This window comes from Orcinus orca, chromosome 6 (genome assembly GCF_937001465.1).
Source record: "Orcinus orca chromosome 6, mOrcOrc1.1, whole genome shotgun sequence".
NCBI lineage: Eukaryota > Metazoa > Chordata > Mammalia > Artiodactyla > Delphinidae > Orcinus > Orcinus orca.
In genome coordinates, this window is record NC_064564.1 from 99,084,826 (window position 1) to 99,107,992 (window position 23,167).

At 39.5% G+C, this 23,167-nt stretch overlaps 1 protein-coding gene across 2 annotated transcripts in view; it reads left to right on the plus strand.

The window, feature by feature from the left end:
- Window positions 1-9,763: 9,763 nt before the first annotated feature.
- The window catches only part of UGCG (UDP-glucose ceramide glucosyltransferase), a 36,500-nt gene continuing 23,096 nt past the window's right edge, over window positions 9,764-23,167 (plus strand). The window contains exon 1 of one of the 2 annotated variants that reach the window (XM_004269335.3): window positions 9,764-10,198. In XM_004269335.3, coding sequence (XP_004269383.1) covers window positions 10,101-10,198 — 98 coding nt within the window. In that variant the 5' untranslated portion in view covers window positions 9,764-10,100. The remainder of the gene's footprint in view (window positions 10,199-23,167) is intronic. The other variant, XM_049710982.1, reaches the window with a different exon arrangement.

A 23,167-nucleotide genomic window follows, 5' to 3' on the forward strand; every position in this document is an offset into this window, starting at 1 on the left:
GGTCTGAGGTTCTCTGTTAGTCCAGTGGTTTGGACTAGGAGCTCTCACCACAGGAGCGCAGGCCCAACCTCCTGCCTGGGAACCATGATCCTGCAAGCCAGTCACTGGGGGTTCCTTCTGTTCCTTTAGGTGTCTGTGGTTCCCCACCGGTGCCTGGTAGATGCATTTGTGCAGAGACATGAATTCTGCATCCTCCTAGTCTGCCACCTTGACTCTGCCCCTATATAATTCCATTTTTATTAAATGCCCAGGATAGGCAAATCTATAGACAGAAATTACATTAGTGGTTGCAATGAGCTAGGGGGAAGGGGAAATGGGGAATGACTGATAATGGGTATGGGGTTTCTTTTTGCAGTGATGAAAGTGTTCTGAAGTTAGGTGGTCATGGTTGCACAACTCTGAATATACAAAAAGTCACTGAATTATATACTTTAAAAGAGTGAATTTTATGGTATGACTATGTCTCAGTAAAGCTGTTAGTAAAAACAAAAAGCTGAAGGAGTTTAACTGGGATCTTCCATATTTAAAACTTCCTAGAAATTTCCCATTGTTTCGTGAAAACTCAGTGTAGTGGGTATTATGGTTAGCTTTCCAATTCTAATTTTCCCCATCTATTACATAGCTGCCATGCAGTTTGAGTGTGATTATCCTAACTAGCAGCTTCAATGGGTCCTGATTTGACCATTCTAGTTTTCCTTGCCATACCTTAAGCCAGTACACAAGTGGCATCAAGAGTATTCCAGTTGGTGGGGTGGGGGCCGGGGGGAGGGAGAAAGCCCAGGTTTTTGTCAGGTGGTTGTAAATAACTAATACATTTTCTCTTTTTCTGCATGTAAAGGGACAACCATGAGGCACAGGTTAGCAGCCGTCTTCCAACCATGAGAGAAGTCAGCTTGAAGACAAAAGTGACACACAGAGAAGGAGAGAGCCAAGACTATCTCAGAAAAATGGAGCAAGAGCCCTGATTGAGCCTTGCGGGACTCCTGCATCCTTTAAATAATCTTTAAGTAGTGTGTGACCATATGGCTAATTTGCCTATGACAGTCTCAGTTTATACTAGTTTTCCTAGCTTGATTGTTAATGGTGCCCTTTCTCTTTCTGAAAAGTGTTCCAGTTTCATTTATATGGTCACACTCAAGATAATTGGATTTTCAATCATATATCAATCAATTTAGCAGTTAACTAAGGTCAACTGTTTTTCAAGTTGTGTCCATTTGGACTGTTTTCTGGCTACCTCCCATCATCCTCCCTCAGATTGTTCAGTTGTTTAGATTCAAAAAGTAACCAAAGGAAACATTCTGGTTTCTTCTCACTCTTACTCTTTCTTCAGGACCTAGGACTTCTCCATGAAGTCTTTCTAGACTTTTCTAAATAAAAGTGGTTAAAATGGTTATTCCCAACTCCCACACAATTCTCCTCATCCCTCTTTATCAGTACTCAATAACATTGCATTACAATGATCTGTTCTTGTGTTTATCTTCCATAGCCAACTGGGAACATCTCCTGAAAAAAGATTATATCACTTTTAACTTTGTATTCAAAGCATGAGAACAATGTGCTCCTGGAACAGTTTCTTTTGATATTTGCTGAGGAATAAAGGAAAAGAAATAACTGGATAGGAAAGCCATTCATTTGTTTGCTTTGTCATTTTAACAGTCTGTTCAACTAATTTTGCTCAATATTTTCCATTGTAGCAACTAACCATTAATGATGACTCCCAAGCCCAAATTATCTCAAAATAATTAAAATGGGCAATTGAATTTAAGGATGAGCTTAATATAGAAAACCCCCAAGAGTTGTTTCTGTTACCCTGAATATTCCAGTGAACTGTTTCATGCTTCTTCATATTTAAGATAATGCTTCAAATTTATACCCACAATGAAATAAAGCCTTAAAAATAATCTGATATGTTTTCTGAACAATTAAATTATTAGACTGGGTGGAGGGCTCATCTTCTTCACAAATTCATTGTTAGTTTGGTCTCATTCATGCAGATGTTCCTTTTTTTTTTTTTAACCAATTCAGAGCTAAAAAAAAAATGTCATGTAAACTAGACTCTGAAAACTGCTTTCTGTTAATCCTGATATCCTGATACATTTTATTCTAAGTATTTTTAAGGTATTTATTACCAAAAATAATATTAACACTCAATATCATTGTTTCTTACATGTCAGAAGACCCCATGTGTATCTAAATACCTTTTAAATCTTATGCTTTGCTTGTATAGAATATTTTATTTCAAGGCCTGAAATTTATTTTTCTTATGGAATAAAAGTATCTTGGTTTGCTCTTTACTATTTTATGATATTATTCCTATTCTATACAATTATCATCTAATTGCATTTGTTTCTGACTGAATAAACCAGTTATGTTAGCAAAAAGATGAGATCTAAAGGATATCCTGGTTTGTGTTATAAGCAAAAATTGAGTGTTGATGCTTCTGCTACAGAGAAACCGATTTGCTTTAAAAAAAATCCTTTTAAGTATAGTTAATTTTATTTTTCATAGGTAAAAACAGTAAAGGAAGAAATTGAGAAAATAAGTTAGTGATCTAGATGAAATTAGAATGAAGGAATGCTCTCTGTTAAGGAATAATAATAAAAGTTTCAAAAAATTTACACGTCTGCAACTGTTCTGAATATTTTATATATGTTAACTTTAGTCCTCACAACACAGGTCACATAGGTGGTAAATGGTAGAACTGGAATTCAAACCCAGCCAGTTTGACATTCACAATGTATGTATGTGCTTAACTGATAGTCTACAGTGTATCCTCAAACAAAGCTTTCTTCAGATAGAAAGTATTTTGAAGAGATCCTAAACTCCAAAGATGTAGGTTATCTCCACAGCCTTTGTTCCTTAGTAAAAGTTAAACTCACATTTAACTATATTGTTGTTAATACTATGAAATGAGAAACAGATTTTATTGTCATTTTTCTGATCTTTTAAATTCTTCTACTTGTTGTTTACTCTCTTAGATGAATTGTTCTGAAATGATGGTATATTTCGTGAAATTCCTCTTAATTGAAGTAAAGGATGTGGTAAAGAGTAAGATGTTTAGTGCATCTTAGCATGAAATATATGGTCTATTCTAAGTACACTTTCCTATGTCTCAGATGTTGAAATTGCCTTCTACAGAGTATTTGTTATCAAACTAAATAATGCTAAACCAAAATCTACTTTGTGATCTGAACTTTGAGGATTGATTATCTATCTACTATACATTGTTTAAATTAACTTAATATTGTACATTTTAATATAAGGAGCGTTGGCTTTGGAGTCTGATAGACCTGGGTCCAAACTCCAGCTCCCTCCTTATCAGATGCATAACTTTATCTTTTTGGCTTCCAATTATATATCTCATGACATTTGTGAAAGTCAAGTTAATATTTTAAAATTTGCCTGGCACATAACTTATGTTCTTATGTTCAGTAAATACAGTTGGCCCTCCATAACCGTGGGTTCTGAGTCCATGGATTCAATCAGCTGGAATTCAAACCCAGAAGAGAAAATATTTGAAAAAAAATTCTAGAAAGTTCCAAAAAGCAAAACTTGAATTTGCTGCATGTCCTGGCAACTATTTACATAGCATTTACATTGTATTAGATATTATAAGTAATCTAGAGATGATTTCAAGTATACAGGATCATATGCTTATATAATACATACCTATAGTGCTTAGGTTATATGCAAATACTATGTCATTTTATATAAGGGACTTGAGCATTTGTGGATTTTGGTGTCTGAGGGGGTCCTGGAAATAATCACCCACTGATACCAAGGGAGGACTGTATTACAGTCTCAGTCTCTGTCTCTGTCTCTCTCTCATTCTCCAATAAATCTACGAAGTTTGTTAACACACACACACACACACACAGAGCCTAGGTGAAAGTTTTGACATAAACTTTAATAAGTAAATTGAATTGAGTCATGAATATCTATCTAAAAAGAAAGCAATTTCAAAAACATTTTGAAAAAGAAAATAATTGATACTTACATGGGACACATTTGGAAATCTTTAGAATTTAGCTTCCTTTAGGAATGAACATCAGTGCTTCAACCTAGCACACTATGGATTAAAACAAAATCAAGTATGAAATTTGAAAAGAAATGAGTATGAGGTAAAACATTTTAATTAGTCCTTTGGATATGAGCTAGCAAAACAGCTGAGAATGAAACGAACTCTAGTAAACTCTAGGCACTCCCCTGGACCACACCTATACATACAAACACACCAGTGGTTTATCAAGATCAGGCCTTGAACTGACAATTTGCCTAGAACCTTTGTACACTTGAAGTCTATTCATAGTGATATAGTATCTGAGGATCTGAAGGCCTTTACAAAGTTACCATTTAATGGGTAAAAAAACCACTGTAGGTTAAGCACCTGAACTGATAAGTAGATAAGGCATTTTTCTACTAATTTCAAACATGCTTAGGGGAAAAAAATGACAAGAATTAAATTGTTTCTTTGGGCATTAGCACAACAAATTTCAGATCTATTGATTCTAACTTTGTTTTTGAAACTTCAAACTTACCCAATTTCTAGAGGATCACTTTTTACATTTTAAAAAAGTTTTTATAAGGGCTGAAAATTTACAATATACCTGTCTTTTAAAAATAACACATTAGCCACATTCAACCAACCTCGGATCACGTAGTATTGTAGTAGTATTTACTGAAAAAAATCTGCATATAAGTGGAGCCCTGTTGTTCAAGGGTCAACTGTATGTCCAATATTGACATAAAAATGATGCTGTTGACTATGTCAAGTAGAGCATGGGCTCTGGAGCAGGTCTTCAGGTTGTGATTAGGTGAACTAATATGTAGTTACTTTCACTCACTCTAACTCTGTGGTCTAATTTTATAACCTGAAGGAGGGTTATGAGTAGTTAATGTGTATTTGTTTTCCACAGAGGAAAAAAAACATATTTAAAGTATTTGCAAACAAAGGAGAAAGTTGAACAATTTTTCTAGTGACTTCTCTCAGTGTAGATCAGTTTAAATAAACTAATTCACTTGTTCAACAAATATTTGAGTGCCTAGAAGGTGGAAAGCCCTGGGATCTGATGACAAACTACTTTATCTCACTAATTCAGACAGTTATAACATTTCCAGTACTTCAAATGGAGCACTCACTTATTTTTTTTAAAAAATAGACTGGGGCTTCCCTGGTGGCGCAGTGGTTGGGAGTCCGCCTGCCGATGCCGGGGAGGACGCGGGTTCGTACCCCGGTACGGGAGGATGCCGCATGCCGTGGAGCGGCTGGGCCCGTGAGCCGTGGCCGCTGGGCCTGCGCGTCCGGAGCCTGTGCTTCGCGACGAGAGAGGCCACGGCGGTGAGAGGCCCGCGTACCGCAAAAAAAAAAAAAAAGACTATTTTTAAAGCAGCTTTAGGTTCACAGTAAAACTGAGCAGAAAATACAGTTCCCATATACTCCCTGCCCAGCATACGCACAGCTTCCCCCACTGTCAACATCCTGCCCCAGAGTGGTATATTTGTTACAGCTGATGAACCTACATTGACACATCACAGTCACCCAAAGTCCACAGTTTACATTAGGGTTCACTCTTTTAGATTTTTTTTTTTTTTTTCCAGTACGCGGGCCTCTCACTGCTGTGGCCTCTCCCGTTGCGGAACACAGGCTCCGGACGCGCAGGCTCAGCGGCCATGGCTCACGGGCCCAGCTGCTCCGTGGCATGTGGGATCTTCCCGAACCGGGGCACGAACCCGTGTCCCCTGCATCGGCAGGCGGACTCTCAACCACTGCGCCACCAGGGAAGCCCCAGGGTTCACTCTTGATGTTGTACGTTCTATGGTTTTGGACAAATGTATAGTACATGTATCTACCATTATATTGAATAGTATCATACAGAATAGTTTTACTGCCCTAAAAATCCTCTGTGACCTGCCTATTCATCCCTCCCTCTCTCCCCTCTGGCAACCACTGACATTTTTACTGTCTCCATAGTTTTGCCTTCTCCAGAATGTCATATAATTGGAATCATACAGTATGCAGCCTTTTCAGATTGGCTTCTTTTACTTAGGAATATGCCTTTAAGTTTCCTCCATGTCTTTCATGACTTGATAATTAATTTCTTCTTAGCACTGAATAATATTCCATTGTCTGGATGTACCAGACAATGGATTTATCCATTCATCTACAGAAGGACATCTTGGTTGCTTCCAAGTTTTGGCAATTAGGAATAAAGCTGCTATAAACATCCGTGTGCAGGTTTTTGTATGGATATGTTTTCAATTCATTTGGCTAAACAGCAAGGAGTGTGATGCTGGATAGTATGGTAAGAGTATGTTTAGTTTTGTAAGTAAATGCCAAACTATCTTCCAAAGTGACTGTATCACTTGTAATTTTTTTTTAAATTATGAAAAATTTCTACATGATTTTTCATCATTGATAACTCATTTGTAAAATAGAAAATAGTCATTTTTCTTCATGGAAACAGTAATGCTCATTATAGAAAGTCAACAATATAAGCGGGTAGATTTTAAAAAATCAACCCTTTTCATTCCTCAAAGATAAGTACTCATAATTGTCTGGTGTAATTTCTTTTAGTCTTTTTTCTGTATATAGGCTTTGTGTCACCTTTTAAACTTGATTTTTCTAGAAATCTCATTAAAGATGATGTTTTTCTTAGACGCAATCCAAATCAAGAATCCTGATTATTAGACTTCCCTGGTGGCACAGTGGTTAAGAATCTGCCTGCCAACGCAGGGGATGGGGGTTCGATCCCTGGTCCAGGAAGATTCCACATGCCACAGAGCAGCTAAGCCCATGTGCCACAACTACTGAGCCTGCACTCTAGAGACCACGAGCCACAACTACCGAGCCCACGAACCACAACTACTGAAGCCTGTGTGCCTAGAGCCCATACTCTGCAACAAGAGAAGCCACTGACCACAATGAGAAGCCCGCGCACTGCAATGAAGAGTAGCCCCAGCTCGCCACAACTAGAGAAAGCCTGTGCACAGCACAAGGAAGACCCAATGCAGGCAAATATTAATTACTTAATTAAAAAATAAAATACATCTTTAAAAAAAGAATCCTGATTATTGAAAATATTACAACTTTAAAAAATGTAAAACTAACTTTTATGTATAGGCATTTGGGGCACAGTGTAACAGAGTATCAACTTGCCAAAGTTTGTTTCATTTCTCTGAGGTAACTTATGTACCTGTGTTCTCCCAGCCTCCACTCTTGTCTTTTCTGGGACATGTGACTAGAACCAATATAATTTCATTTCAGTTTCAGTTGGAATCAGCTACAATTATTTTGGCTTGGATTTGGTTCAAACTGAAAATGTGTTCCAACTACTTGGTTTGAACCAGACATTTTGCATCCTTTTCTGGTTAAGGTTTTATAACTAAACTATCTAGGGCCATTAAATGACAGTCAAATTTGGCTTTTGTTTACCTCTAAAAACATTGCTTCTTAAAATGTATGAATTCTAATATATACTAATGTTACTAGATTGCCACTGGAAAAAGTCAGAGGCCCTGAACTTGGTAGAATTTGAGGAGAGCCCTTTAGACAAACAAGCAAAACAATCTTAGCTGCCAAAAGTGAGATTGGTGGACAGGGTCTTTGCTAGACTCCTATGCTGCTGTGCTACATGGAAAAAATTTACACTTATACTATATCTATAGAATATAGATGTCTATATCTATAGAATATTCTATATCTATAGAATGTTAGGATTGCACATTTTAAAGCTGCTACTTTAAACTCATCAACCAAGTTTGGACAGACCAAGTTTAACTAGGCTCAAGTACAACATAGCTGATCTATTATCTACTGATTATACTCAATCAGAGGAGTTCTGTTAACTGTTAAGAATATCGGGTTCTTTCAACTTTCTTTGGCCTCCTTTTCCAAGTCATTGATCATACTGTATAAAATCCTTTGTTGTAAGGTTCCAAAAACCATTTGGAGAAATGTAGAATACAACAAAATGCTTAAATTGACCAACTGATATAGTTCATCAAATCTTAAAGTACATTAATTGAATGCAGTATTATTTTATATACGATTAAGAAAAAAAAAATCTACCAATTAGTTGTAAGATGCCGTTGACTGTGAGATGCATTTCCATTTCAGAAATGTTAAAATGAAATGTTTCTTAAAAAGTATGTCTTAGAATTGATTAACTAAAATAGTGATGTTTTAAAATTTCCACTTGTAGTGTTATTTACATGTTAATATACTATTGGGCTATAACTTTAATTTATCAACCAGTAACTCTCAACAATGGAAGTTTGGTTTCTAAGCCCTGTTCTTTCTTACTGACTTTAACCAGGTAAAACAAAGGGTATAGCAAATCCAGGATTGGTTCTCAGTATAGATATTAATTTAAACTCTTTTCTGATTGTAGTTTATCATTTACTTATAGATTGAGGTAGCTCATTCGATCAATATTAGCTATAATAAATAACAATAAAATAAACAACTTCTTTTCAAAATTGAATTCCATTCTGAAATCTCTCAAGGGAGGTCATGGATTATTTAAAAGGAAATCACTTGAATAAACATCATCTAAACATAAAACAATAGAGAAACTATATAAACTCATCTAGGCTGAAGAAACAAACAGAAACATTTAGTACTAGATTAACTCATCTCCCTGGACTGATTTAAAATTAAGATAAACACTAAATTACCTTACTATCCAAAATGCCATTTCTTTCCATTTTAGAGCAGTGCTATCCCCCGTGTAATTTTAAATTTTCTAGTAGCTAACCAAATTTAAAAAGTAAAACAACAGCAAAGACAGTGAAATAATTTAACTCAGTATATCAAAATATTGTTTCAACATGTAATCAATACAAAATAAATGAGGTGGTCTTCGGTATCAGGTGTATGATTTACATTCGCAATACATCTCAATTCCTACCAGCCACATTTCAAGCGCTCAGTACCCCCCTATGGCTACAGTATTGTGCAGGAGTAGTCTTTGAGGACTTCAGTATTAACTGATTCTTTACATTCTGAGTTTGAGAATTTCTTTTATGTTACACGCTGCCTCTAAGGTGTTTAGAGATCTGCGAAGCACAAGGAGATTGTTTTACTCTCGGTCCGTTGTGATCCAAGACTCCACAGCATTAGAACCAGCGAGGGAGGAAGGCCATGGGACACCCTGGCGCCCAAGAACGTGTCTTGGAGGAGGGCCTGAGCCGCTCCGAGTAATGCCCGGCGCAGCGGCTGCGAAACCAGCGTTGGAAGTTGGACTGCGAGACAACTCGGGGTCTGCCTGGAACCCCAGGTCTTTTCCTGGGGCGCCCTGGAACACCAGAACCGGACAAAGGGAAAGTGTTCTCCGAGTTGGATACAGGGACCCGCACCGCCGACGGAGGCCGGCCTAGGGCTGCAGTGCTGGCCGCCCGGGTAGCCTCCACCGGTCACTGAGAGGTGGGCGGAGGCCTGAGCCCGTAGGTGGGGGAAAACCCTGCCTGCGTCCTGGGGAGAAGTCTCCCAGGGGCGCGCTCACGACAGTGACGCCACCGGCGCGAGGGCGGCAGGGTGGGCGGAGAGGAGCGGCGCGCACCGCCCTTCGGAGGCGGGGGGGGGGGGGTGGAGGCCGCGGTTCCGGAGGGCCGGGGCGGGGCGGGGCTGGGTGCGCCGGGGAGTCTGGGCACAAGCCGGCGGTTTCGATTAGTACGCGGAGTTGCGGCTGCAAAGGAGGGCACGGAGCTGCGCTGCCCGGAGCCCAGCGGCGAGGCGGCGGGGAGGCGGCTAGGCGGCGGGGAGGCGGCGGGGCGGCGGCGGCGGCGGCGCAGGCGTTTGGGATCCGGCCGGCGGCCGCGAGGGGGTGGAGAGGCGAGCCGGAGCGCGGGGCCACGGCCGCCCTGCCCACTGCGTCCGGCCACCGCAACGCCTGCATCCGCGAGCGCGCCCAGGCCAGCGCGCCAGCGAGTGCGCGCGGGCGGGGGCGCGCAGGCCCTGCCCGCCCCTTCCGCCCCCACCCCCCTCCGCCCCTTCCTCTCGCCACCTTTCTCTCCACTTCTGCGACCCCGCGCCGGGCGCCCACCCTGTCCTCTTCGGGAGCGCTGTCCGCTGCGGCGGCCGGAGCGGGCCAGGCCGGGGGATGGCGCTGCTGGACCTGGCGCTGGAGGGAATGGCCGTCTTCGGGTTCGTCCTCTTCTTGGTGCTGTGGCTGATGCATTTCATGGCCATCATCTACACGTGAGTGAGGGGCAGCTGGAGGATCCCGTGGCGGGGGTCGAGGCCTGGGGACAGGCGAGGGTGGGAGGAATTTCTCTTTGGAGGGGATTGGGATCGGATGGGGGTGAAGAAAGCTAATTCTCAGACTCTTCCTCCCATTCCCTCTCCCTGTGCATCAGCTGGGGCGGGGGGTTCATTGGAAGAGAAAAGTGGCGAGTGAGGGGATGGCTGGGCTTCAGGCAACTGCACAGCCAGGGGAAAGGAGACTATGCTTTTTTTACGTGTCAGGCGGAAGGTTGCTTGCTTGGTTTGATTGTGTTGGGGATTCGTGTGATTTTTCATCTGGGCCAAGATGTATGGTGTATTGTGTTTTGTTTTGGTTTTTTTCCCTCGACCTGGGCCACGTTTCTATTATGGTGATGATCGTTTTCACCCTTCGGTGAGCTGCACACAGCCACCTGGAGACCTCCCTGTGGATTTTCTTCTTCCTGGAAGAGCTCTGTGTCCTTAGATAGGTGTGAAGCACCTGTCCACCTTGAAAAATGTCCACCAAATGTCAGAGCTGGCGTTGTAGCCTTGAGTCATGTCAGCTTGTACATTTCAAAGTGGTTTTCTTTCCTTTTTTTTTTCCCAATTCCTTATTTATTACCTTGTTTAGATGTGCCCCCCCCTTTTCATTAGATGCCTTTCACTGGGGACACAGTGGCGAGCACGACAGAATTCCTGTCCTCAAAGATCTTACATTCCAGAAGGGAGAGACAGATAATAAAATTCCGAATAAGGTTATTTCAGATAGTGATAAAGACTGTGAATAAAATAAACCCGGGTAATGGATGAATATGACATAGAGTGTGTAGCTACTTTTGATATTTCAATTGTTCAACTGTCTTTAAAATGAAGGAAGCCTTCATGAGGATATGAAAGAATTGGCATAGAGCGCATTACTCTTGGATTCACTGGATTTTTAGCCCCCCCAAAAGATGATGGTGCCTAGTGATCTTTACCACCCATTAGAATAGGGTATATGTTAGTAGAAGAGAGGGGAGAACTTTAAGAAATTAATTACTTATAGTTTTTTTTCCTTTTCACTACAGAAAAAGTGTGCTTTTTCCTTTTGGAAATGCTGCATTTTATTAGTATAGTGTGGCATTTCCTGGTACTGGAGAAAGATGCTACATTGTACAAGGCATACTGATATTTCTTTGAAGATTAAAGAAAAATGCTTCTTGGACACTGTTGATCTTAGGTTTTGGAGTTTGTGAGCTGTAGGCACTGAACATTCTGGAGTTCATTTTAAATATATGAGTTCTTAAAAAACAATTGTCACTTTTTCCAATTTAAAAATAAGACATGCTTACTATATAGAGCATTTAGACAGTATGGAGAGGAAGAAAGAAGAAAGTTCAACACACACACCAAAACTCCATTACCTGTCAACCTTTTGTGACTATCCTTCCAATTATATTTCTGTGGGGGGAGGGAAAGGAAGGGAGGGAGGTAAGGAGGGAGAGAGAAAGGAACCATATTATGGTTGTTCTTTCACCAGCCTCAAAATTCATCTATTTAATAAATACTTTCTGGGAAGCTCTTTTGTATATACAAGGCACTGTTCTAGGTGCTGGAAATAAGATTGAAGAACAATACATCCAGGGCCGCTGCTCACATGGAGCGTCCATGTAAAATATCTTGAGTAATTTTCTCATGTCAATAAACGTATGAGGGACTTCCCTGGTGGCGCAGTAGTTAAGAGTCAGCCTGCCAATGCAGGGGACATGGATTCGAGCCCTGGTTGGGTAAGATCCCACATGCCGTAGAGCAACTAAGCCCATGTGCCACAACTACTGAGCTTGCGCTTTAGACCCCGTGAGCCACAACTACTGAGCCTGCGTGCCACAACTACTGAAGCTCACGCACCTATAGCCTGTTCTCCGCAACAAGCCACCTCAGTGAGAAGCCCGTGCACTGCAACAAAGACCAACGCAGCCAAAAAATAAATAAGTAATTAAAAAAATAAAATAAATTTATGATCTCTCCATCATTTTTAATAGATGCATGACATTTTTGTTTATGAGGTACTAATATGTATTCATTGTTATTATTGATGGGCATTTAGTTTATTTTCAATTTGTCAAGATTACAAACAACATGGTGATGAATTCATATGCTTACATCTTTGAGAGATGATCTCCTTAGTTTACATTCTGAAAGAGGAATTATTGGGCCAGAAGTGGTGCACATTTTAAACTTCATTACATATTGCCCTATAGGAAGGTTGTATCTATTCATAGTCCTTGTAACATTGTATGATGGTCCCCATTTCCCCTTACTAAGTATCAGGCTTTTTACTGTTTTCTGTTTTTTATTTTCATTTCTTTAATTACTAGTTCCATTGAATGTTTTTCATATATTTAATACTAGTTACATTTAGTTGTAAATTTCATACTCAGTCTTTTGCTTGTGCTGCAATGTATTGCTGTGTTAATCTTTTTAATAGGAAGATTGTTCTTCTGTGATATGTTGCAGTTTTTGCCCACCTTGTTTTTTTTTTTTGTTTTGTCTTGTTTCTGTTTTGTTTTGTCTTTCAACTTTGTACATGTATTTAACATGGAGGAAAAGTGTGTACCTGTGTGTTTTAGGTAGTCAAGTCTTTTTTTTTTTTTGACTGGTAAAATTTTTTATCTTCTCCATTTCCCCCAACTATTATATAGTAAGTATGTTTTTCTTTTAGTATTTTGAGTTTTCTTAGATTCTTTTTTTACACTTTACCCTTACAAAGTGTACCAGTATCCACTGTTTTAATGAATGAAGTATTATTACCTTTATTACCGTATTACTGGCGACGCCAGCCCCTCCTTATTCTTATGCAAATTTTTAACTTTTATACATTTTTATTTTAAAATGAACTTTAGAACCTTTTTTTTTTTCCAGACTCTAAGTAATCTTGTATTTAAATTGGAATTGTTAAATTCACAGCTTGATTTGAAGAAAGTTGACTTCTTTCAACATAGGACCATGATGGATCCCCTTCCCTCTATGATGTATACATAATGATAAAGCCACGCTTTTTTCACACTGGTGATGTAGCTTAACACTTCAAATAACCATCTGGGGAAGTTTATACTCTTAGACTGTGACAACTCCAGAATAGTTTTAAGTTATTTTGTGCTTCATGATAAACTGCAGAATTTTCTTAAATACTTTTTTACTTAAAATACTTCTAGTTTTTGAGACTAGTACAAACTTTAGCTTAGTTAAGCTACTGTAGAGTCTTTGTATTTCTTTTCCAATGCCCCATAGAGTTACCTTTTATATTGACAGTAACAGGATTCAGAAAAGTTATGTGAAAATAGAATAGAGAAAATGCAATTAGTTTATAACAGATGAGTAGGAATCTTCTATCTTTCTGAAATGGATAACTGAACATAAAGTAAATAATCAACAGCTTAATTTATGTATAAATTAAATCTTGCCTTTTTAAAAATTAAGTTCCTTTCATCTCATCCCACCATCAAAATTATTTACGTGTTTGATTTGATTCCTTTCTTACTGAAGTAAAGATAGTTCCCAATTTAATGAGTTGTTTTCAAGCAGAGCCCTAAGGTTTTGTCCTCTCCTCTCTTCTGTATTTAGTAAAATTGCAAATTTGATAATCTCCTCATTTTGACAAGCAAGGTTAAAGAACATTGGCAATGATATTTTGGTTAAAATATTGTGCTAAGCATTCTGTATTTTATTGAAGAATATATTTTCTGAACAGGTGTTCTGTGTCCTCTCAAATCCTTTTTAAGTGAGGTAAAGTATAAATAAAATAATCATATATTGGTCCTCTCCTAAAACCTTGTGCCTGCAACTGGTGGAAATGGAGCCTATTTTCAAAACCTTATATGGCTCCATGTCTGGTCATCAGATTAAGGAGCATAATCTGTGAGCTACTAATGTTTAAAAATGTTTAAGTAATACAAACATTGTAGTGAAATTGCTGAGAAAAACGCTAAAACATTCTTTTTTAAAACCAGTGGTTATTTTTTAAAAATTAAATACAGTGTGTAATGGTATCTAGTTAATTTAGATTCAATGTTCTATTGTAATTTCTTAAAATGAGATAAAGAGCTAAGTATTGGACTGTATTTTAAAAATGGAGCTGAATGTGATTAATACAGTGAACAATTGTTCAATGAAATTTTTTGCTCCAATTTCATAAATATCTTACAATTCCTATATGCCTACAATTTAAAAAATTGAGATGATTTATAAACTAGAGAACCATTATTTTCAATATTTTCTGCTCACTGGTATCTCTACCTACTGCTTTGCTCCTTTCCAGATTTAGTATCGACTGATGCCTAATCATTTCATAACATATTTTAGATGGCAGACATTTGTGGAATTTTGCCTATAATGTCTCCCCCTCGCCCCGCCATGGCTTGCGGGATCTTAGTTCCCTGACCAGGGATTGAACCCCAGGCCCGTGGTAGTGAAAGCGAGGACTCCTAACCACTGGACCACCAGGGAATTTCCCTATAATGTTAAAGATAACATTCAGATTAGAGCATTTGAAATTCAGGGCTCTTATTTTGAAGATTATTTTTCCTAAAACAAAACAAAACGAAACACAACAACAACAAAAACACTAATGATTATATCCTCTGTAGGCGGAGTTGGTTAAGTGATCTTTATGGATTTTTTTCCTTTTTTGAGAGCTAGTGTGGTTTGATAGCTTGGGGGCTGCTGTTTTCTTCCCTGTTTAGCCGTTAGGAGCCATAGTGCTAGATAAGAGTATCTAAGCAAGACACCTTGCTTTTTTCTCCTCTCACTCCCCCATCCCTCTCCCTCCTTGGATTTATCATTTTTTCCCCTCTACACATGGTATCCTAATGTTTAGTGTTAGGCTTTATCTTTTCTATTAATTGACTGGAGGTGCCAGGGTATGGTGGAAATACTTCTTGTATCCATAAATATTAACTGCCCTCTACTAAAGCAGAGGTCCTTTTCCTGAAGACTTTTTCTCAAGTTAATTCTGCCTTTCCTAATTTTTCTAGTATAACAACTTTTATACCTGCTGCACAGCTTTTGAATGGAGTTTAAATACTCACTATCAGGATAACTGTGATAAACTTCCTGTTAGAAAGTAATTGTGTTTTTAATGTGAATTTTAGCATTTCAAATGTTATTTTTAGATAATATGATTTTTTGGGGGCCTTAAATTCATTAATACATTGATGTTCTGAGCCTTAGTAGAATGTAAATTGAGAACTTATTTTCTGGGTTTATTCCTGAGGATGTACTTGGACTTTGGACAGATGTTGATCAGTCAGGGTCATTGCTACCAGAACCACTTTTGGGTGCACGAATAAGGCAATTGAGCCCCTTGAACCTGAGCCTGGGGTAGATACAGAATTGGACTATATTGTGATAGCTTTAAAAAGCAAAAAGGAAATTGTAATTCAGTTTTAATATTTAGTGATGATTCTCTTGATTCATCATTCCTCCCTTTTCCTACCTACATTATTAGTTCAGTACACGTTATCTCTGCCCTAGATTATTGAACTCTCTCTACTCTCTGGTATCTTTACCTACAGCTTTGCTCCTTATCTACTTTATTTTTCTTATTGTAACCTAATCTTTCTGGTGCAGTAATCTTGGATCATGTGCTTAAAATCTTACCATGGTTCCCCATTGCCTTCAGGTTAAAATTCAAATTCCTTAACAAGACATGTATAGTTCTGTAGGAGCTGAGCCATCCCCTGTGCCTGTTTCTCCAGCAACACTGAATTACTGGCCTTCCTTGAATATGCAATGTCATTTTCTTTAGAATTCTCTTTCCTTCCTTTTCTTCCCCTTCTCTCCCTCCTTCCTTTTTGTTTTACTAACTCCTACTCATTCAAGTTATTGTCGACTTTAGCTCTTTATTGGAATTGGCACCCCCTCTATGTCCTTCCACAGTATCTTGAATTTACCCATCTAAACAAATAGGTGTTCCGTTGTCTCTTTCCCCACTTAGATTATAAGCTTTTGAGGGTAAGGAGGTGTCTTTTTTTTTTACATGTTTATTTATTTTTTATACAGCATATTCTTATTAGTTATCTATTTTATACACATTAGTGTATATATGTCAATCCCAATCTCCCAATTCATCCCACCACCACCACCTGCCCTCACTCTCCCCCCTTGGTATCTATGTTTGTTCTCTACATCTGTGTCTCTATTTCTGCCTTGCAAACCGGTTCATCTGCACCATTTTTCTACATTCCACATATATGCGTTAATATATGATATTTTTCTCTTTCTGACTTACTTCACTCTGTATGACAGTCTCTAGATCCATCCACGTCTCTACAAATGACCCAATTTCATTCCTTTTTATGGCTGAGTAATATTCCATTGTATATATGTACCACATCTTCTTTATCCATTTGTCTGTTGATGGGCATTTAGGTTGCTTCCATGACCTGGCTATTGTAAATAGTGCTGCAGTGAACATTGGGGTGCATGTGTCTTTTTTTTTTTTAATTAATTTATTTATTTTTGGCTGAGTTGGGTCTTTGTTGCTGTGTGCAGGCTTTCTCTAGTTGTGGTGAGCGGGGGCTACTCTTTGTTGCAGTGCATGGGCTTCTCATTGCGGTGGCTTCTCTTGTTGCAGAGCATGGGCCCTAGGTGCGCAGGCTTCAGTAGTTGTGGCTCGCGGGCTCTAGAGCACAGGCTCAGTAGTCGTGGTGCAAGGGCTTAGTTGCTCTGCAGCATGTGGGATCTTCCTGTCCAAGGCTTGAACCCATGTCGCCTGCATTGGCAGGCAGATTCTTAACCACTGTACCACCAGGGAAGTCGCAGCATGTGTCTTTTTGAATTACGGTTTTGTCTGGGTATATGCCCAGTAGTGGGATTGCTGGGTCATATGGTAATTCTATCTTTAGTTTTTTAAGGGGCCTCCATACTGTTCTCCATAGTAGCTGTATCAATTTACATTCCCAGCAACAGTGCAAGAGGGCTCCCTTTTCTCCACACCCTCTCCAGCATTTATTTGCAGATTTTCTGATGATGCCCATTCTAACCGGTGTGAGGTGATACCTCATTGTAGTTTTGATTTGCATTTCTCTAATAATTAGTGATGTTGAGCAGCTTTTCATGTGCTTCTTGGCCATCTGTATGTCTTCTTTGGAGAAATGTCTATTTAGGTCTTCTGCCCATTTTTTGATTGGGTTGTTTGTTTTTTTAATATTGAGCTGCATGAGCTGTTTATATATTTGGAGATTAATCCACTGTCCGTAGATTCTTTGGCAAATATTTTCTCCCACTCTGAGGGTTGTCTTTTCTTCTTGACTATAGTTTTGTTTGCTGTGAAAAAGCTTTTAAGTTTCATTAGGTCCCATTTGTTTATTTTTGTTTTTATTTCTATTACTCTACAAGGTGGGTCAAAAAAGATCTTGATGTGATTTATGTCAGACAGTGTTCTTCCTATGTTTTCCTCTAAGAGTTTTATAGTGTCCAGTCTTACATTTAGGTCTTTAATCCATTTTGAGTTTATTTTTGTGTATGGTGTTAGGGAGTGTTCTAATTTCATTCTTTTACATGTAGTTGTCCAGTTTTCCCAGCACCACTTATTGAAGAGACTGTCTTTTCTCCATTGTATGTCCTTGCCTTAAGGAGGTGTCTTACTGTTGTATCTTCAGTGCTACTTGGCACTCAATTATTGCATGTCGAATGAATGATCTTTGAATTTTTTCCAGTAGTAATGGTGGGATTCTTGCTCACTCATTAACTTAGTGTCATTTGGCCATTGTGATTTGAGGTAGATGGACAGAATTTGGGATGCATTCAGTGGCCATGGTCTTTAATGAAATTAATTGGACCAAATGGAATCTTTATCTTACTATTTCTAACTAATCGTGGTTCAAATAGAAACAGGGCCGTATCAATGACGTAATAACCCACAAATTATTTGTTAGATTTGAATTTCCCCCCCATGGTTTTCCAAAGGGAATACCTATTGTGCCATCATAATCTTTACACTTAGATCTGCCCTTTGGGAAATTGCAAAGCCATTAGTTGCTGTTAGCAAAATACCTTGATCTATTTATTTCCCATACACTAGGGCTGACTCTTGTCACCAAAGGGTGAGTGAGTGGAGTTTTTTGGGGAGGGAGGGGGAGCAAAATTAATAAAGATCTCCTCTTTGTTTTTTATGGTGGTGGAATCTTTTGTGTTTTGTAGTGTACAAGTCCGTTGTCCATTGGAAATAGTTTGTGTTTTCCTATAAAGCTAACTCACTATTGGTTGTTCTGTGTCCTCTGGGGAATCTTGTGTCTACAAAGTTAATGTTGCACCAGGTATGCTTTGTGTTGCTGATGAAGCCCATTTTGCTGCAGTACCATTTTTGACAAGATAAATGCGATATGGAAGTAACATTAGTCATGACGCATACTGATTATTAAACACAGTAACAGCCTTCCAGGGCACAATCATAGCTAACAACAACAACAGAAGGCTTTTATCATTGGGAATTGCTGGCATGGACTATATGAAGTAGGGGATCTGCTGATCAAGCAATCAACTTAATTTTACATGAAACATTAACAACCTTGATGGCATGGAGCAGAGGAGAAAATTCCTAATGTCAGATAAGTTGGTTCAGCTGAATTGCACAGCACAGTCTGCGACTGTTGAGCAAGGTGAACTTTGCCCTCAAGGAATCCATCTTCTCCCTTAGAATCTTCTAGGGAGATTCTTGTGCCTCACTTCTGGGAGGTGTAGCGCTGTCTTAAGGTTGCTGCAAGGGGCTGACAGAAGGGGACGAGCACAGCCAGCCCTCTCCCAGAAGTTTCCCCTCATTCCAGACCCCCCTGCCACTCAAAACTCAATTCGAATACAAAACTGTACAATCAGTCATTTTAAAATGGTGCAAACCATTAAATAAACTGTTGAGTAGGGGAGACTAAAGATTTGAAAGATAAAACAACTAAAATGACGGAAAGGACAGTAACAATTTTAGAGACTGAGATGTTAGGAAATAAAAATCAACGAGGAAAAACAAGGCCATCCTATCAGCTCACAAGTTGAAAACCCTTAGGCAGAGAGGCCATGAAGATTCATCAGGCCAAAGCAGCCATAAAGCCCAGCAGAATATTCCGGAATACTCCTTAGCATCCCTTGGAGTTCTTTGAAGTGTTCCCTGAATAGATGTCCTTCTAGCTCGCAACGGAAAGCAGGACCCTGAAGGCCTGTCTTTCTTGCTCGTGATTCATCTCTTGTGACCTTTTAGACTGAAGTGACTCTTACTCTGAGAAAGCGCCTCAGATGGTACCTACCCTTCTGTTCCCTGTCCTTGCAGCTGGCGGGTACAGCCCTGCGGCAGCTTGCTGTGAGCATCTGCCCCTCCCTGTCTTTGACAGTGACATGCCTTAATTACATGAATTCGATTTTCTTTTTTTCTTTTGACTCCAGCTCTCAACTTCAAGTGTAATTTAGAAATAATTCCTTGGGAAAATGAGACGTATTGAAAATTTACCCCGCTTTCTTGTCTTCCCCAGTTGCTCCCTTAGTTTCAGGATCATTTTATTCTTCAAAAATGAAGCCAATCAAAACCATTGGCTAGTATATAAGAGGTTCATTCCTCTTTTACCTAATGTGTTCCTGAAAATGTAATAAAATCAAATTTCTGAAAATCAAATGGACATACATGTTAGATGGGGAGATTCTGTTTCAAGAGAACTAAGAAAAGTATTAAAATCCCAGACTGTGGATCTGCTGGTCCTGGTGCCTGGACATGCTGCCACTGACTGAGAGCTTGCCGGGTATTAGGGGCTGCGGGGAGGGGCTTTCTCTCAGGCCTGGACCCCCGGGAGGAAGGCTGCATTGTAGTCTTTGCTTTGGGAACTGTGTTAGGTGTGGTGATTTAATGGTCAACAAAACAGAATACTGTCCACTTTGGAATGCCTGAAAATATCTTCATGAGAGACGGTGGTATTGATTGAATTACATAGTGACCAGTAGTTGCTTTGTACATTGTACGTGCAGCATTGTGGCAATTATCTTGCCTCTGCCTCTCAGCTCTGAGGGTGACAGTCTCTCCCTCCAGCAGAGCCAAGGGAAGGGGGAGATTCATGTGGCTACAGAATCCAACACTTTGAGCCAGGCTCTGAGGATGGAGGGATTTCGAGAAGCCAGGACTATGCAGCACCTCTGCCCAACTGAGAACCCATTTAATAGTCTTAAAGGAGAGCTCACCTAATAAAACAGTAACAGGTCATTTTTGGGCAATAATAATTTGTGACATTTAGTGCCTCTCACTCTCATACTTGCATTGTTTTTATACTTTTGGATGACGCCTATAGAACTTTAAATTGGTTCCTAAATTTTGAGTGTAATTTAAACCTTGAATACAATTTTAGCTTAAATACTGGATATAATTTAAACTTTACATTAAATGTTTTATCCCATATTTTGACTTATTCTGTTTTAACCATGATTTGAGACTTTTGATGATTCCCTTTTCCCCCTTTAATCTTTCTTAATACATAAGAGTTGACTTTATGTTTAAAAAGAAAACCAAGCTTTGTGACCACCTAGAGGGGTGGGATAGGGAGGGTGAGAAGGAGACAGATGCAAGAGGGAAGGGGATATGGGGATATATGTATATGTATAGCTGATTCACTTTGTTATACGGCAGAAACTAACGACATTGTAAAGCAATTATACTCCAATAAAGATGTTAAAAAAAAAAAAAGAAAACCAACATAATGGTCTAATCTTTTTTTTTTTTTTCCGCGGTACGCGGGCCCGCTCACTGTGTGGCCTCTTCCGTTGCGGAGCACAGGCTCCCGACGCTCAGGCTCAGTGGCCATGGCTCAGGGGCCCAGCCGCTCCATGGCATGTGGGATCCTCCCGGACCGGGGCACGAACCCGTGTCCCCTGCATCGGCAGGCTGACTCTCAACCACTGCGCCACCAGGAAAGCCCCATAATCTTTAAATATATATGAAATAATCTTTAAATCTATGAATTTCCAGTCCTTCCTTTTTGTTTATATGTCGCATCAATGTTTGATATCTCTAAATCTCTTATCAGAACTATGGTAATTCAGAGAAGTTACATTTAGTGGAAAATGTCCTTAAAATTAGCAGTTTTTGAAAAAAATTACCAGTGATAGCTATCACCAAATGTTTACTTTGTGGCTTAATCTTATCTATTTCTCACAACTATCAATACTTTATGAGGTAGGTACTGTTATTCACACTTTAAACAACAACAACAACAACTTGAGATAAGGAAGTACCTTGCCCAAGGATACACAGAGAGTTAGCTGTGAAGCTGGTACAGAAATCCAGACAGTTGCGCTCCAGCCCTGGCTCTTAAACCAGTATGCTGTATACACTGCCAGTGATAACCTAAAAATAACCCCAGAAGTAGTCCATACGGATAGGGTAATCTGTATGGGAATTTCTCCAGTTGCTATGAATCTTACGTTTCTGATAACTGGCAACATTTAGCTCACTAGGGGGAGAGCCCCTACTTTCTCTCTTCTACAACCCTTCCCCATTCTCGTGCCACTTGTATGGCTCCTTACAGGCTCCTTGTTTTCCATTCATCCCATAACTGCTGACCTTTCTGAGAGTTTCCATCTCAGCCCTCTTCTGTTCTTACAGTAATCTAGCCTTCCTAGGTCCGTGGGTCTCAACTTTGCACTTTGGAGTCACTGGGAAGGTTTTTTTTTTTTTTTAAAAAAAAAGCATGCTGCTGCCTGGGTCTCAATTCAGGAGATTCAGATTTATTTGGTCTGGGCATCAGGAATTTTCAAAAAAAAAACTCCCTAGGTGATTTTCATGTACAGTCAAGGCTGAGAACAGCTGCTCTAGGCAATTTATCCACAGGTGTGGCCTCTACCCGCTTACCTCTTGGTTTCACTTAATTCTCCATTACAATTCATCACTTCGTTATCTTGCCCCTTGCCTTCCCTCATATCATCAGTCTGCCCTGTTATCCTGTATCCATCTCATAATTTACAGCTTCTCAACTTTCAGAATCTTGCAGAGGTAATCACGCAGCCACGTGGATTGGTACTACTACACATTCATGGTCTCAAATCTCAGCTAAGGCTACGCTGGTATCTGGCAATACTTTGTTTCTGTTTATAGCTCTGACACCCATGACTGGCAGCACCTCTTCTAAATCTTCACCATTTTACCTTCATTCTTGTCACATTTACCTTCACTCCTACTTCGCACTGTGGATCCTATCATGCCATTAATTATTTTTATTTTTTCTCTATTTACCTTTTGACTAGCTCTTTCCCCTGACCGTATATACTCAAGGATTAAAAACTAAAAATAATTAAAAATTAAACTGAAAAACGCTTCTCCATCTAGCTACTCTTTGGCTCTTTTTCACTGTCAGGTTGCAGGAGAAACTAGTGTTTATTCACTGTTATCGCAGCTCACCTCTCATTCATTTGCTTCTTAACCATTTTTATCTACCTGCCCCTTGCCCAGAGTACTCTGAGGTCACCAGTGTTCACACATTCTAGTGGACATTTCAGTTCTGTGGACTTTTCAATCTAGTGGACATTTCAGTTCTTATCTTGTGCTCTCGACAGCATTCAATGTTTTTCTTTCTTGAACCCTTTCAAAAAGAAAACAGCCCAGCCAAATAAACCCTTCTGTGACTTCACTTTCTTCCTGGCTCTCTTTCTACTGTCCTGGTCACTCACTCTTGGTCTCCCTCATGCATTACTGGTTCTGTAATATTAGTATATTGATTTGTGGCCACCTGCTAATGGCATGCTCCACCTGGGAGAGCTTATGTACTTACCAAACTGTGGGTGACTCCCATGTTTTCGTCTCTAGACTAACCATACCTTCCAGCTCTATTTAGCCAACATTTTTTACTCTTCATTTATTTAACATTTTTTAAACTTGTGAACATGCTATTGTGTTGGACCCTAGAGACTTGACAGCCTACTGTAGTGTGTCTTCAAGTGTGGTTCACCGCTAGCCTGCAT